This window comes from Coregonus clupeaformis, chromosome 24 (genome assembly GCF_020615455.1).
Source record: "Coregonus clupeaformis isolate EN_2021a chromosome 24, ASM2061545v1, whole genome shotgun sequence".
Lineage (NCBI taxonomy): Eukaryota > Metazoa > Chordata > Actinopteri > Salmoniformes > Salmonidae > Coregonus > Coregonus clupeaformis.
In genome coordinates, this window is record NC_059215.1 from 11,739,108 (window position 1) to 11,754,145 (window position 15,038).

A 15,038-nucleotide genomic window follows, 5' to 3' on the forward strand; every position below is an offset into this window, starting at 1 on the left:
CCACTCAGATGAGGGTCTGAGCTAGAGGAGTTGACTGTTATTTATTTCTTTATTTTTGTATGTGTGTGTGCATGTGTGAGGGCGTGTGTAGCATACATGCATGTGTGTTACAGATTGTGTGAGTGGGTGTGTGTAAGGGCGTGTGTAGCATACATGCATTTGTGTTACAGATTGTGTGTGTGTGAGTGTCTGCATGCAGCAACAGGAAATGTGAATTATTATGTGGATTATAATTAATGGACATTTTTGTAGTGGTCGATACATTTTTCACTAGGACAAATCAAATCTGAAATTTCGAAGTGGAAATTACAAACTTTAGAAGCCTTTTAAAACTCAAATACACTACAAGTTTGCATGTCCTGCTGTGCAGTAAAATTCTCAGCAACAAAACAGTGATCAAATTCAGATCCTACATCTGCTCAACCTTGTGTGTGTGTCTAAGAGAGAGGGAATGAATTCTAATGTGGAGTAATAAATCCTTCCGCAGTGTTCCGCCAGATTGCTCTGCTCGTCTCCCCCCCATTACTATATCCCCAGCTCCAAATGGAGGAGCCACACTGTAAACAGACCAGACCAGAGTGTGTGTGCTCACGTGGGACATGGCGACATTGGGACAGTAATGAGATTACAACAGTCCTTGTATGAGGCGAGATATTGGTAGGTATTGTTCCGCTGCAGTACACACAATATAAGGATAATAGAGTTCTTCCCCCAGCCCATTGTTAGCGCAAAACATACATTTCTCTCTGGTAGTGCCTCAATATGCTGTACGTTATACCAGCACCCAATTGTCTGTAACTGCAGAGCAGACCTAACTCTCCATTTGCTTTTCCCTTCTCTCCAAATTGCACAGTCTTACATTTACATTACATTTTAGTCATTTAGCAGACGCTCTTATCCAGAGCAATTTAAAATTAGTGCAACTTACAATTAGTGTCTCACCTAGCTTAAGATAGCTAGGTGAGACAACCACATATCACATTTTCTCTCTTGGCAGTTTCCACCTGTCTAGCTCTGGCTGCATTTCCTCATCTATTCCACTCTATCTCCATCCATCCTCTCCTTCCCCTCTTTTTGTGTCAAACAAAGGGAATAACTCTCATAAGCACTGACGCACACACACATATGCACACACACACACCTAATTAGTCTGACTACAGATGTAGGATCTTAATTTAATCACCCTGTTAGGAATTTTAAAACTTGTAGTGTATTTTAGGTTTAAAATGGCATCTGAAGTTTCCAATTTCCAAATTCACATTTCCTGTTGCTGCAGGATTCTTTTCCTGCTATAGCAAACTGACTCAAATTTAGAACCTACATATGTAGTCACACACGAAAACACGAAAACACTTATCTGACTATTGGGGATTTTATGGAGCGATTTAACCCCTCTGCTACACAGGAACTATGAATTTGTTCTCTCCCATATGCAGCCCCCACCATCCCTAGTCCTAACTATACCCCACTCTCAAAATCCATTTATTTCCACCCACAAGGCACAACAAACCTCCCCCAAAGCCTCACCAGCAACATCTAGCTAATATGAAATCCAGGGGAGAAGCCTTTCAACTTAACACACAGCCCACTAATCCATTTCCCACCACTACAGCCCTCTACTCTAAGCATCCATCCTCCTGATTCTTTTACACCTCTTCTGAGTGACTTCCATTGGACAGGGTGATCTAAGGGTGAATGGTGCGTATCACATTTCTTCTTCCCCTATCTCTACTGCATCTCTCTTTCTATTCTCTCTGTCCCTCTCTCTATCTCACTTTGCCATTCTCAGCGGCATACAGCTCCTCTCCCCAATAAGAAAGCCGGTGCTTGCTGCATACTGCTTCAGTCAGCAGAAAACCCCCAGAGATAGATAAAGAGAAAAAGGTGAGTTAAATATAGATAGAAAGAGTGAGGGAGTGAGAGAGATGCAAAGCAAAAAGAGAGCAAAAGATAGAGAAAGACTGAAGGTATATCCCCTCACCCCCACCACACACACAGACATCACACTGTTCACAAACATAACATTGCACATGTAGCCAGGTGACATACAATGTGCATAGAAGTGTGCATACATCTACTCACTCACACTATGTGCATACAGATGGGGATAGAATATCCTGCTGATACAACAGTACAAATGTGAACAGAGAATTGGAAACAAACCAACACACACATAATGTAGAGCTGAAACCTAGTGATTCAGATATCTGATGCATGTACTGTAGATCACTAGTTACTAGATAATTCAATCAGACTGAATGAGCTCTGCTATCTATATACTGTATCTAAAAGGCAATATTAACATGTGAAAAATGACACGTGTTTTTGCTTCCCCATTTTACAACAGTACTAATCTGATCATCAACTACTAAATGAGAAAAATGAGGAGAACAGATCCTAGAGAGGAGGGAGAGAGAGCGAGAGGGAGTGAGAGGGAGAGAGAGGGAGAGAGAGGGAGAGGGAGACAGAGGAGACAGAGAGAGAAAGAGAGAGAGGGAGGGAGATAGAGGGAGAGAGAAAGAGAGAAAGCGAGGGAGAGAGAGAGATGGAGAGAGGATGAAGGAGAGAGAGGGAGAGAGAGAGATGGAGAGAGGATGAGGGAGAGAGAGTGATAGAGAGAGGGGGAGAGAGAGGGGGAGAGGGAGAGAGAGGGGGAGAGGGAGAGAGAGAGAGAGAGGGAGAGAGAGCAGATCCTATACACTCAGAACAGCAATATATCTGTGCTGGGCTTTTTAATAAGGTGAAAATTGAAGCTTGAGGGCTTATTCTTTTCCTAATTATTTTTTTCCTCCTCTTCCATTACCCGTATATTACACCTTTTGCTCACTTCTTTGGGGAAACAGAAAACTATTTATTAAGCGAGCGGTTATTTACAGAAGGAGCGGGTCGATGGGGGAGACAGGGAAAGCTATTACAAGGCAAAGAGAGAAACTGGAAAATACATGTGTTCTTAGAGTTGTTTGTTATGCTGGGTTTTGCCTTGAACCACCTGCAAGTGTGCATTAGACATTAAACTCTCATATAAGCTTCTCATTTACATTCCCCGCTGGCCGATTTCAGGCCGATTTCATTACAGCGTGCAGCTCCAACTTTACCACCCCATCTCCCTTATCACATCTCTCCCTCCCCCTGCCCCAGCTCTGCTATCTACATCAAACTGTCTCTCTTAGCCATCCATACCCTCCATCCTTCTACACCCCTTCCCCCATAATCACCCAGTCTGAATATTGCCAGTGATTTCACTAGTGGCTGTGTCTGAATAACATGTAGAGCAACAGACTGCTGCAGTACTGTAGCAGCATCACTAGTTCCCCCCTCTCTTTCTCTCTCTCTCTCTCTCTCTCTCTCTCTCTCTCTCTCTCTCTCTCTCTCTCTCTCTCTCTCTCTCTCTCTCTCTCTCTCTCTCCTCTCTATCTCTTACTCTCTCTCGCTCTCTCTAACCGTTTCATAAGGGGATTTCTTGTAAAGTCTGGATTAGAATGCATGGCATCATTGTACTACAGCCACAATGCAGTGGGGAAATAGACCTGTCATTAGTCGCAAAACTGAAAAAGATTTGACTCAATTGATTTCTCTGATGGTCTGGAATCAGTTTGTGGCATTGCTGTGTAAAACAAATGTGTTCAATGAAAGCGAGTTGGAAACCCGTGTTGCGTTCAAATCATATTTGGTGTCTTTGGATAATTGCTTTGACAGTGAGTATGATTATTGATGAAGATTGACACCGTAGAAGAGATGGTTCTTCTGAGCATTTTATTTGGTCATAACCAGAGTCACTCACCGGTCGAATGTTGTATGCCAACAGGACAAACCTCTTGTCTGCAGACACATGGAACGTTGTGGAAGTCAAATCCTGTAGAACACATGGCAAGATAAACATATCATCAACATGTTTAGATCTATTATGAGACTTAATTTTCAAGAACAACATCCCTGGAGCTAAGTAGTGATGGATAATGTCAGGGATAGGATTGCAGTTGGAAAGCCATGGCCCTAGGTACAGTAGGCCTGCCTATATCATGAGCAGAATGCTAATTACTGTTGTAGGCTTACAGCTACAGTGTGGGATTACAGTTTTTCTCAATTGCTAAAACACTAAACCCTATTGTCTGAACCAAATGCTCAGTTGCCTGAACCCACTGATTGAATCAATCACTCTTTTGGCAAAACCATAAGCACTTTTCACCTGTTTAGACATAACTTGCCAACACATTTTCATTGTGATGCACCCGTGCTGCATAATGGTGAGCACAGGTGACAAAAGTCAAACACAATTAGAGCACAGGTGTCACCACTTGAACACAACAACTCAAAATTGATCACACTTGTGGCTAATGATGTGAGGGAACATATACAGTAAGCCAGTTCAGAGAGCACTGGTTTGTGAGGCTCTACAATGGATAGAAATCTGAGAGGAAGAGTTTGTGTGAGAGGAGGTCGAGGTGGTCGAGGTGGTCAGCGAAGACAAAGAACAGTAATATCTGATGAAATCAGAGCTACTGTGATTGACCATGTTCTTGTCCATGGTATGAGCATGAGGGAGGCTGGACAAAGGGTACAACCAAACATCAGTAGATTCACTGTGTCCACCATAATCCGAAGATTTAGAGAAGAGAACAGGTAATTACCTTTTTTTGACATTATAGTACAGTATGTAAATGTTGACAGCAATTACTGTATGACATACTATATACTGTACCACAGTATACTGTAAGTAAATATATGTTTCAGTACATCAATGTACTGTAGTATTGTAATGGAGGGTTGGTCTAACTGTTTGTAGGCCTAGTATTCCATGTATATTTTTTGTAACTCCATGTTCTCTTTTTGTAGAATTGAAAGACTGCTACATGGGGGTGGGAGGACAGGTATGTTCTCCCCACACCAAGAGACCCTAATTGTTGATATGGTCCGTGAGAACAATTGTCACGGTCGTCTAAGGAAGCGGACCAAGGCGCAGCGTGTTGAGCGAACATGTTGACTTTATTAAATAAAGCAACCACGAAACAACAAAACAAATGACGATACGTGAAGTCCTCTGTGACACTGACAGAACATGGAACAAAAACCCACAACCCCAAGGTGAAAACACACAGTTTAAATATGGCTCCCAATCAGAGATAACGAGCCGACAGCTGACACTCGTTACCACTGATTGGGAGTCACACGAACAACCAAGACAACACACCCAAAACACAACAAAACGAACACACCCTGGCTCAACATACAAAGTCCCGGAGCCAGAGCGTGACAGTACCCCCCCCTAAAGGCGCGGACTGCGACCGCGCTTCAAAACCCCAAACAGGGAGGGCTGGGTGGGTGTTGCTCCTCGGAGGCGGCTCCGGCTCGGGCTTGACCACCACCCTTCCTCAATCCCCCGTGAGCGCCCCCGGTCCGATCCGACCCAGCTGGTAGGATCTGGACTGACGACGCTGCACTCCCCTGGCTTGGCGCGTGAGGCAGAAACGGACCGGACCTGGCTGACGATACGCACCCTAGGCTTGATGCGTGGAGCCGGAACGGGCCTCACCAGGCTGACGACTCGCATCCCTGGCTTGGTGCGAGTAGCAGGAATGGGCTGGATCAGGCTGACGGCTCGCACCCTTGGCTTGGTGCGAATAGCAGGACGAGCTGAACCAGGCTGACGACTCGCACCCCTGGCTTGGTGCGAGTAGCAGGAACGGGCTGGACCAGGCCGACGACGCACCCCGTAGGCTTCGTGCGTGGAGCAGGAACAGGCCGGGCAGGGCTGTCGACGCACACCGTAGACTTGGTGCGTAGAGCAGGAACAGGCCGGGCAGGGCTGTCGACGCATCACCGTAGACTTGATGCGTAGAGCAGGAACAGGCCGGGCAGGGCTGTCGACGCACACCGTAGACTTGGTGCGTAGAGCAGGAACAGGCCGGGCAGGGCTGTCGACGTACACCGTAGACTTGGTGCGTAGAGCAGGAACAGGCCGGGCAGGGCTGTCGACGCACACCGTAGACTTGATGCGTAGAGCAGGAACAGGCCGGGCAGGGCTGTCGACGCACACCGTAGACTTGGTGCGTAGAGCAGGAACAGGCCGGGCAGGGCTGTCGACGCACACCGTAGACTTGGTGCGTAGAGCAGGAACAGGCCGGGCAGGGCTGTCGACGCACACCGTAGACTTGGTGCGTAGAGCAGGGACAGGCCGGGCAGGGCTGTCGACGCACACCGTAGACTTGATGCGTGAAGCAGGAACAGGCCGGGCTGGGCTGGCGACGTACACCGTAGGCTTAGTACGTGGAGCAGGAACCGGCCGGGCTGGACTGGCGACGCACACCGTGGGCTTGGTGCGTGGAGTAGGAACAGGCCGGTCCGTACTGGGAACACACACCACTGGCCTTAACCGGGGATCAGGAACGGGCCGGACCGGACTGGTAACACACCTCAGTCTCTCACGCCGTGCCACAACAACTTCCCTCCCTCTACTGCCAATGGCTCCCGTAATCCGGTAGCCTTCTCTCCACGTCTCCCTGTGGCAGCCTCCTGCTGCCCAGCCGCTGCCATGTGCCCCCCAAAAACTTTTTGGGGTTGCCTCTGTCCTTCCGACGATGGCCCTGCTGACGCCGTTGCTCCTCTCTCCGTCGCCTCTCCACTGCCTCACTCCATGGCCGGCGATCCATCCCGGCCAGGATTTCTTCCCAAGTCCAGGACCCTTTATCGTCCAAAATCACCTCCCATGTCCATACCCTTGGCTCCTGGACACGCTGCTTGGTCCTGGTACGGTGGGTTTTTCTGTCACGGTCGTCTAAGGAAGCGGACCAAGGCGCAGCGTGTTGAGCGAACATGTTGACTTTATTAAATAAAGCAACCACGAAACAACAAAACAAATGACGATACGTGAAGTCCTCTGTGACACTGACAGAACATGGAACAAAAACCCACAACCCCAAGGTGAAAACACACAGTTTAAATATGGCTCCCAATCAGAGATAACGAGCCGACAGCTGACACTCGTTACCACTGATTGGGAGTCACACGAACAACCAAGACAACACACCCAAAACACAACAAAACGAACACACCCTGGCTCAACATACAAAGTCCCGGAGCCAGAGCGTGACAACAATGCCATTAAACTGAGCGAAATTCAGCAGAAGATCATTGAGGACCATTTAAATTTTGAGGGTATCAACAGTGTCAGCCTCTCTACTGTTGATCGTGTCCTCAAGCGCAACAGACTGCGCATGAAACAGCTATACAGAGTGCCCTTTGATCGCAACTCAGACAGAGTCAAAGAGCAAAGATTCCAGTATGTACAGGTTGGCATACACATTCAATGTTGATTACTCTAAGTAGTGATTTACTGTAGTGGCCTAAATCACTTTTTCCGTATCACTTACAAAACTATATCTATTTCTACAGAGGGTTTTTCAACTGGATGCAATGGAAAGACCCCATCAATACATCTACATGGATGAAGCTGGGTTTAATCTCACCAAAAGGAGAAGGAGAGGCCGTAATGTGATTGGCCATCGGGCCATTGTTGGTGTTCCTGGGCAGCGTGGTGGCAATGTCACATTATGTGCTGCCATCAGCAATCATGGGGTTGTCCACCATCATGCCAACCTGGGGCCCTACAACACTCACCAGCTCCTCATTTTCCTCAATCACATGCGAGATGCTTTGTTAGGGCAGCAGGATGAGCATCCCATCTATGTTGTTGTTTGGGACAATGTGAGTTTTCACAGAGCCCTCCAGGTTAGAGAGTGGTACAATATGAACCAAGGTTTTATCAATCTTTGCCTTCCACCGTACTCCCTTTCCTAAACCCCATTGAGGAATTCTTCTCCTCACGGCGGTGGAAGGTATATGAACGCCAACCTTACACCAGGGTAAATCTCCCTGCAAGCCATGGGACTTGCCTGTGGTGACATAGGTGTGGAGGCATGCCAAGCCTGGATACGGCATGCCAGGGGTTTTTCCCCGTTGCCTGGCCAGACAAAATGTGGCCTGTGATGTGGATGAAGTCCTGTGGCCTGACCCAGTACGGAGACATGATGCTGTGGCTGAGTAATGCACTTATTTGTATATTTTTGTACTTTATTTTGTGACGATCCCGGCTGTCTGAGTCGGGTCCTGTCTGGTGACTAGTGTTCCTGCTCGTATTCTCCAGTTTCCCGAGGGTTCGGGAACGCTCCGGGGAGCGCTCTGGTTTTCCGCACCTGCATCCCATCAGCAATCTGCACACCTGGTCCTGATCATCACCCTTCTTAGGCTCTGGCCCAACATCCAGTTCCTGCCGGATCGTTAGCCATGAACAGTATGTTTGTCAGCGTATCAGCCTTTGAGTTCTAGCGTTAGTTTTTGTTGTTTTGCACCTTGTTGATTTGCTGTGTACTCACCTCCGTTTTGTTCTGTCTGCAGTCTCTCACCCGGAACCTTCACCCAACCTCTGCCTGATGGTCGGGCGGCTGCCGAGCCAGTACCGGACCAACCACTGCACCCTCAACAACCCATCCACGCCACCCGCTCTGTTCCCTGGATTATTCAGCTTCACTCGGACTCTATAAATAAACACTCACCTTTGTCTCACGTACCGTGTCCTGGTCTGCTTCTGGGTTCTGGCTTAGTTAACCGTGACAGAACGATCCGGCCCAGTAATGAACCCAGCGGACCTGGACTCTGTTCGCCATGCTATTACCCAGCAGGAGAAGATGTTGGGCCATCATAGCACGGTACTACAGGAGATCGCGTTGTCAGTTCGGAACCTTTCTACCGGTCTGACGGAGGTCCAGAACCAACGCAAGTGTCCGGTGGAGGATCCACTACCGGTTTCACCCATCTCGCCTGCCGCTTCTGAAGCTGTGTCCATCCGTGAGCCCAAGGTTCCGACGCCGGATAAGTATGAGGGAGAGCTGGGAAGATGCCGTTCCTTCCTTATGCAGTGTGGACTAGTGTTCGATCTACAGCCCTACTCTTATGCACAGACAAGGCTAGGATAGCCTTTGTGATTGAGTTGCTGCGTGGTCGAGCGCTGGAGTGGGCTTCAGCCGTTTGGGGAACGACAGGATCCCTGCATGGCTTCATACCAGGGGTTCACGGCCGAGATGAGGAAGCTCTTCGACCATTCCGTCCGAGGGAGGGACGCAGCTAGGCGCCTGTTTTCGCCGCCAAGGAACTGCAGCGTGGCCGACTTCGTGATCGAGTTCAAGACGTTGGCTGTGGTGAGTGGGTGGAACGAGGAGTCTCTGCAAGCGGCCTTTTACCAGGGTCTGTCGGAGCAGCTCAAGGATGAGTTGATCTCCTATCCGGAGCCTAGTGACCTGGACAGCTTGGTAGCTTTGTCTATTCGGGTGGATAATCGAGTCCGAGAGCGAAGGAGGGAGAAGCAATGGGTCCCGTCCAACCGATCAGCTTCTCAGGATCCAGTCGGGTCGTCAAACTGCGCGGCTCGCTAAAGTTGGGAGGACTTTTAGCGAGCCAGTTTCGACCTCTCAATACCTCTGTCAGACCCCGTTTCCCGGCTACCCTTATGAACAGGAATCAGAGCTTAGCGATTAACGCTTTATCGATTCAGGTGCCGGCGGAAGCTTTCTAGATGCCGAGTTGGTGGAACAGCTGGGGCTTTCCAAGGAGCAATTGCCGGAAGCCATTGAAGCTACCACTCTGAACGGCAGTAGTCTGGCACGTATCACGATGAGGACTGAACCGGGTTAAGATGCGGTTGTCGGGGAATCATTCTGAGATGATTTCATTCTTCATTCTGCCGTCTTCCCATGTTCCTCTGGTCCTTGGATACCCCTGGCTGAAGGAACACAATCCCACGTTCGATTGGGTGACGGGCAAGGGTAACGAGTTGGAGCCTTGATTGTCATGCTAACTGTCTCAAGACTGCCTGCCCCCATTCGGTTCCCAGTCAGGTGATTGAGGCTAAACCCCCAGATTTGTCCCTGGTTCCCGAGACATATCACGATTTGGGGAAGTTTTCAGTAAGCAGAAGGCTCTGTCACTCCCTCCCCACCGACCATATGATTGTGCCATCAACCTGGTCCCTGGAGCTGTCTACCCCAAGGGAAGGTTATACAGTATCTCCCCGACCTGAACGTGAGGCGTTGGAGACCTACATCAAGGAGTCCCTAGCTGCTGGTCTCGTTCGTCCCTCGTCATCACCCCTGGGGCAGGATTCTTCTTTGTGGGTAAGAAGGATGGCTCTCTTCGACCGTGTATTGATTATCGGGGGTTGAATGACATCACGGTCAAGAACAAGTATCCCTGCCCTTGATGAGTTCTGCCTTCGACTCCTTACAGGGTGCTACGGTGTTCACCAAGCTAGACCTACGCAATGCGTATCACCTGGTCCGATCAGAGAGGGGGACGAGTGGTTGACGGGTTTCAATACACCGATGGGTCACTTCGAGTATCAGGTGATGCCGTTTTTGGACTGACCAATGCTCCAGCGGTATTCCAGAGTATGGTGAACGACGTCCTGAGAGATATGATCGGTCTCTTTGTGTTTGTTTACCTGGATGACATTCTGATCTTCTCGAAGGAACCTTCCGACCACGTCCAGCATGTCCGGCAGGTTCTGCAGCGATTGTTGGAGAATCGCCTGTTTGTGAAGGCCGAGAAGTGCGAGTTTCACGCCCACACGACATCCTTTCTCGGGTACATCATCTCCAGGGAGAGATTAGGATGGACCAGGAGAAGGTTAGAGCGGTTCTGGAATGGGCCCAGCCCGGTACGAGATTGCAGCTCCAGAGATTTTTGGGGTTTGCCGAATTTCTACCGCAGATTCATCCGGGATTACAGCCGTGTGGCCGCTCCGTTAACTGCCTTGACTTCCAGCATCAGGACCTTCAAGTGGAATCCGGAGGCGGATCGAGCGTTTCTGGATTTGAAGAGGCGATTCACCAACGCACCGATTCTCTCTCAACCGGACACGGCCCGTCAGTTCGTCGTTGAAGTGGACGCGTCTGATGTGGGAGTTGGCGCCATCCTGTCGCAGCGATGCTCCACGGACAGTAAACTCCATCCCTGCGCCTACTACTCGTCGCCTTTCGCCTGCGGAGAGGAATTACGATGCTGGGTAACCGGGAGCTTCTCGCGGTGAAACTTGCCTTGGAGGAGTGGCGCCACTGGTTGGAGGCGGAGCAACCGTTTATGGTCTGGACGGACCACAAGAATCTGGCTTACGTGCAATCGGCTAAACGTCTCAACTCCCGGCCAGGCCAGGTGGGCGTTGTTTTTCGGACGATTCAAGTTTGCCCTGACGTTCCGACCTGGATCTAAGAACGGCAAGGCGGACGCCTTGTCCCCGGATGTTCTCCAAGACGGAGGAGAGTGGGTCCAAGACCGAGACAATCCTCCCCCGGAACTGCGTCGTGGGAGCAGTTATGTGGAAGATTGAGGAGGAGGTGCTGGCGGCCCCTTCGGACTCAGCCCGGTCCCGGTAACGGTCCACCCGGTCGGTTGTTTGTGCCTGAGTCGGTTCGTCCTGCTGTCCTCAAATGGTCCCACGCCAGCAAGATGGCTTGTCGCCCTGGCGTGGCTCGGACTATGGCGTTTCTTCGCAGACGCTTTTTGGTGGCCTGCCATGGCCGAGGATACTCGGGGGTTTTGTTGCTGCCTGTCCAGTGTGTGCGCAGAATAAGAGTACCAATCGGCCCAGCTCTGGACTACTTCACCCCCTTCCTATTCCCCGCCACCATGGTCGCATCTCGGCCCTGGACTTCGTCACGGGGTTGCCCGCTTCTGAGGGGAACACGGTCGTTCTGACTATCGTGGACAGATTCAGCAAGTTCGCCCACTTTGTGCCAATTGCCAAGCTTCCCTCTGCCTCGGAGACGTCCGAGATCCTGGTTAGGGAGGTTTTCAGGGTCCACGGTTTGCCCAGTGATATCGTTTCCGACCGTGGCCCTCAGTTTACCTCTGCTGTCTGGAAGTCCTTCTGTTTGGCCATTGGAGCTACGGTCAGTCTCACATCTGGTTTTCACCCCCAATCCAATGGTCAGGCGGAGAGAGCCAACCAGAAGATGGAATCAACGCTACGCTGTCTGGTCTCTTCCAACCCCACCTCCTGGGCCTCTCAGTTGCCTTGGGTTGAGTATGCCCACAATACTCTTCCCTACATCAGCCACTGGGATGTCTCCCTTCCAGTGCCTGTATGGCTATCAACCTCCCTGTTTCCTTCTCAGGAGAAGGAGCTCTCAGTGCCTTCTGTGCAGGCCCATATTCGGGCGTTGCCACCGGACCTGGCATCGGGCCAGAAAGGCACTCCTTAGAGTTTCGGACCGTATCAGCTCCAGGCGAATCGTCGCCGGATTCCCGCTCCCACCTATACCATCGGAGATAGGGTTTGGTTGGCCACACGGGATCTTCCGTTACGGACTGAGTCTAGGAAGTTGTTGCCGAAGTTCATTGGTCCGTTTGTGGTGGAGAAGGTGATCAATCCAGTGGCAGTTCGACTCAAACTACCGAGGACGCTCAGAGTCCATCCCACCTTTCATGTCTCCTGCCTCAAGCCTGTCTTCCTCAGTCCTCTGTTGCCTCCCCGCCTCCTCCTCCTCCTCCTCGGATGATCGGAGGTGGTCCTGCCTACACGGTGCGTCGCATCATGGATTCCAGACGGCGGGGCCGGGGTTTCCAGTATCTCGTGGACTGGGAGGGGTATGGCCCTGAAGAGAGGAGTTGGATTCCGCGGCGACAGGTCCTAGACGCAGACCTCATCAGTGACTTCTACCGCCTCCATCCTGGCGCTCCGGGGAAGTCCGCCCGGTGGCGTTCGTCGGAGGGGGTACTGTGACGATCCCGGCTGTCTGAGTCGGGTCCTGTCTGGTGACTAGTGTTCCTGCTCGTATTCTCCAGTTTCCCGAGGGTTCGGGAACGCCCGGGAGCGCTCTGGTTTTCCGCACCTGCATCCCATCAGCAATCTGCACACCTGGTCCTGATCATCACCCTTCTTAGGCTCTGGCCCAACATCCAGTTCCTGCCGGATCGTTAGCCATGAACAGTATGTTTGTCAGCGTATCAGCCTTTGAGTTCTAGCGTTAGTTTTTGTTGTTTTGCACCTTGTTGATTTGCTGTGTACTCACCTCCGTTTTGTTCTGTCTGCAGTCTCTCACCCGGAACCTTCACCCAACCTCTGCCTGATGGTCGGCGGCTGCCGAGCCAGTACCGGACCAACCACTGCACCCTCAACAACCCATCCACGCCACCCGCTCTGTTCCCTGGATTATTCAGCTTCACTCGGACTCTATAAATAAACACTCACCTTTGTCTCACGTACCGTGTCCTGGTCTGCTTCTGGGTTCTGGCTTAGTTAACCGTGACATATTTTTACATGGGCTTACTGTACACAAGTGGCAAACGCATAAGATTTCTGTTTGTTTTTAAAAGTGCTACATGTAAATGCACAAGATTTCTGTTTTGTCTTTTTGTACAAGTGCTAAATGCACAGTTTTTTTTTGTTTTGCAACATGCATTTAGCCTACAGTGAACAATAAACATGTATTTCTCCAGCTTCATGTCCTGAGCATTGTGTTTTCTATTTTTCTACGTAGTGTTTAGTGACTGTTCAGTAGTGTTTTTTATTTTGATTGACTCGGGGCACGATTTGACAACATAGTTCAGTTTTGAGCACAGATTGAACTGTTTTGAGGTGAAAGTTTGGTTTTGCAAGAAGAGTCTGAGGTTTTGTGAATGTAGCTTGAAAATTGGGTTTTGTGTTCACAGTTAAGAGAAAAGGAGAGCAGCTTTCAAGAAATGTGTCTTAGCAATCGAGAAAAACTGTAACATAGCAACAGAGATGATACACCAAGTGACAATCTGCTGAGAGCCGGAGAGGAGACGAAATCTTCCCATCTTGACAACAGAACCCTGCTTAGCTCCTAGGCAATGACCCACATAAGTCTGTCGGTGTCGCACAGAGCCAGGCGGTGCTGTTCAGAGTGAGGCCCTTGCTAGAAAAATCAATTTGAAGCCGTATGTTGAAGGCTTCGTTTGAACAGTGAGGGAACCAAATAGACCCAAAAGAGCTTAAACTGTCACCGCCTCTGCATAACTATATTACTGTATAGTTACTACTGCTCTCTACTGTTATAACAGTCGTTCTATAGTCCTTTCTCCATCTGGGAGGACCTCTCAGTCTCTGTTCAGTCTCTATTGAATGGTCCATTTGTCCGGCTGCCTCCGTATATAAGCCGATCAATAGTGGAATACGTTTCCTCTCCTGCGGAGCCGTTACGGGCCGTTACTCACTGAAGAGCTGTTGTCCAGCAGGGTAGCTGTGATGTTGGAGTGGAGGCTGTAGGACACGACATTACCCTCTCTGGTCTTGAGAACAACCTCATTCTCTGGAAGGGACAACACAGGCCGAAGGGAAATGGTTACCTTTCGGTTGGTTCACTCAATACAACATGAATGGGAGCTTGCTTTGGTTTTCCTATACATGTTCAATCTTGTTCCCCCGCTTCAGGATATCAAGGCCCTTACCATTCAACCAGGTCACACAGGGGTCGCGAACTGTATACTTCTCACTTTCCAGATCCTCCATGGTGAGACGGGATTGCAGTAACAGGTGAGACTCATCTTCCAGAGAAAGAGAAAGAGAGAAAGAGCGGAATGGGAAAGTGGGAGAAAACAAATTGGCGACAACATTCCCCTTGTGTTGTCCATTCCGGGTGGAAATGGTTAAGAAGCTTCCTCTATTCACACAGAGCCAAGGCACAGCTGTTGCTGGGGCTCAGCCTGTTCTTAGCATAGCACTGGAGTCTCATCTTTTGTCTGAGTCTCTTTTTAATGCAGGGGAATTTGTATTTGTCAGTGTTGGTTTGTTTTGTCATATTGTGAATGTCATTGTTGATATGTTTGTCTGATGGAGAGTCTTGTGTGTCTGTTCCCAATCCTCCTCCCACTGCATCCTCTCTCCTTCTCGTCGTCCTTCTCTCCCTCTCTCTGTCCCTCTATTCTTCCAGCCTCCTCTCTCTCCCCCTTCACTCCACACCTTTATTCTCTTTCTCTCACTCTCCTGCACTCATTTTCTCTCTTTATTTTTTACCTCTTTCTTTCCTCCC

At 49.7% G+C, this 15,038-nt stretch overlaps 1 protein-coding gene across 3 annotated transcripts in view; it reads right to left on the bottom strand.

Annotated features, from left to right (window-relative positions):
- Positions 1-15,038, bottom strand: part of LOC121538025 (inactive dipeptidyl peptidase 10-like) — a 45,521-nt gene that overhangs the window by 20,522 nt on the left and 9,961 nt on the right. For all 3 annotated transcript variants that reach the window (XM_041845759.2, XM_041845760.2, XM_041845761.2), the window contains exons 3-5: positions 14,458-14,553; positions 14,224-14,318; positions 3,782-3,853 (exon numbers count right to left, since the gene is read on the bottom strand). In XM_041845759.2, the coding sequence (XP_041701693.2) occupies positions 3,782-3,853; positions 14,224-14,318; positions 14,458-14,553 (263 nt within the window). The remainder of the gene's footprint in view (positions 1-3,781; positions 3,854-14,223; positions 14,319-14,457; positions 14,554-15,038) is intronic.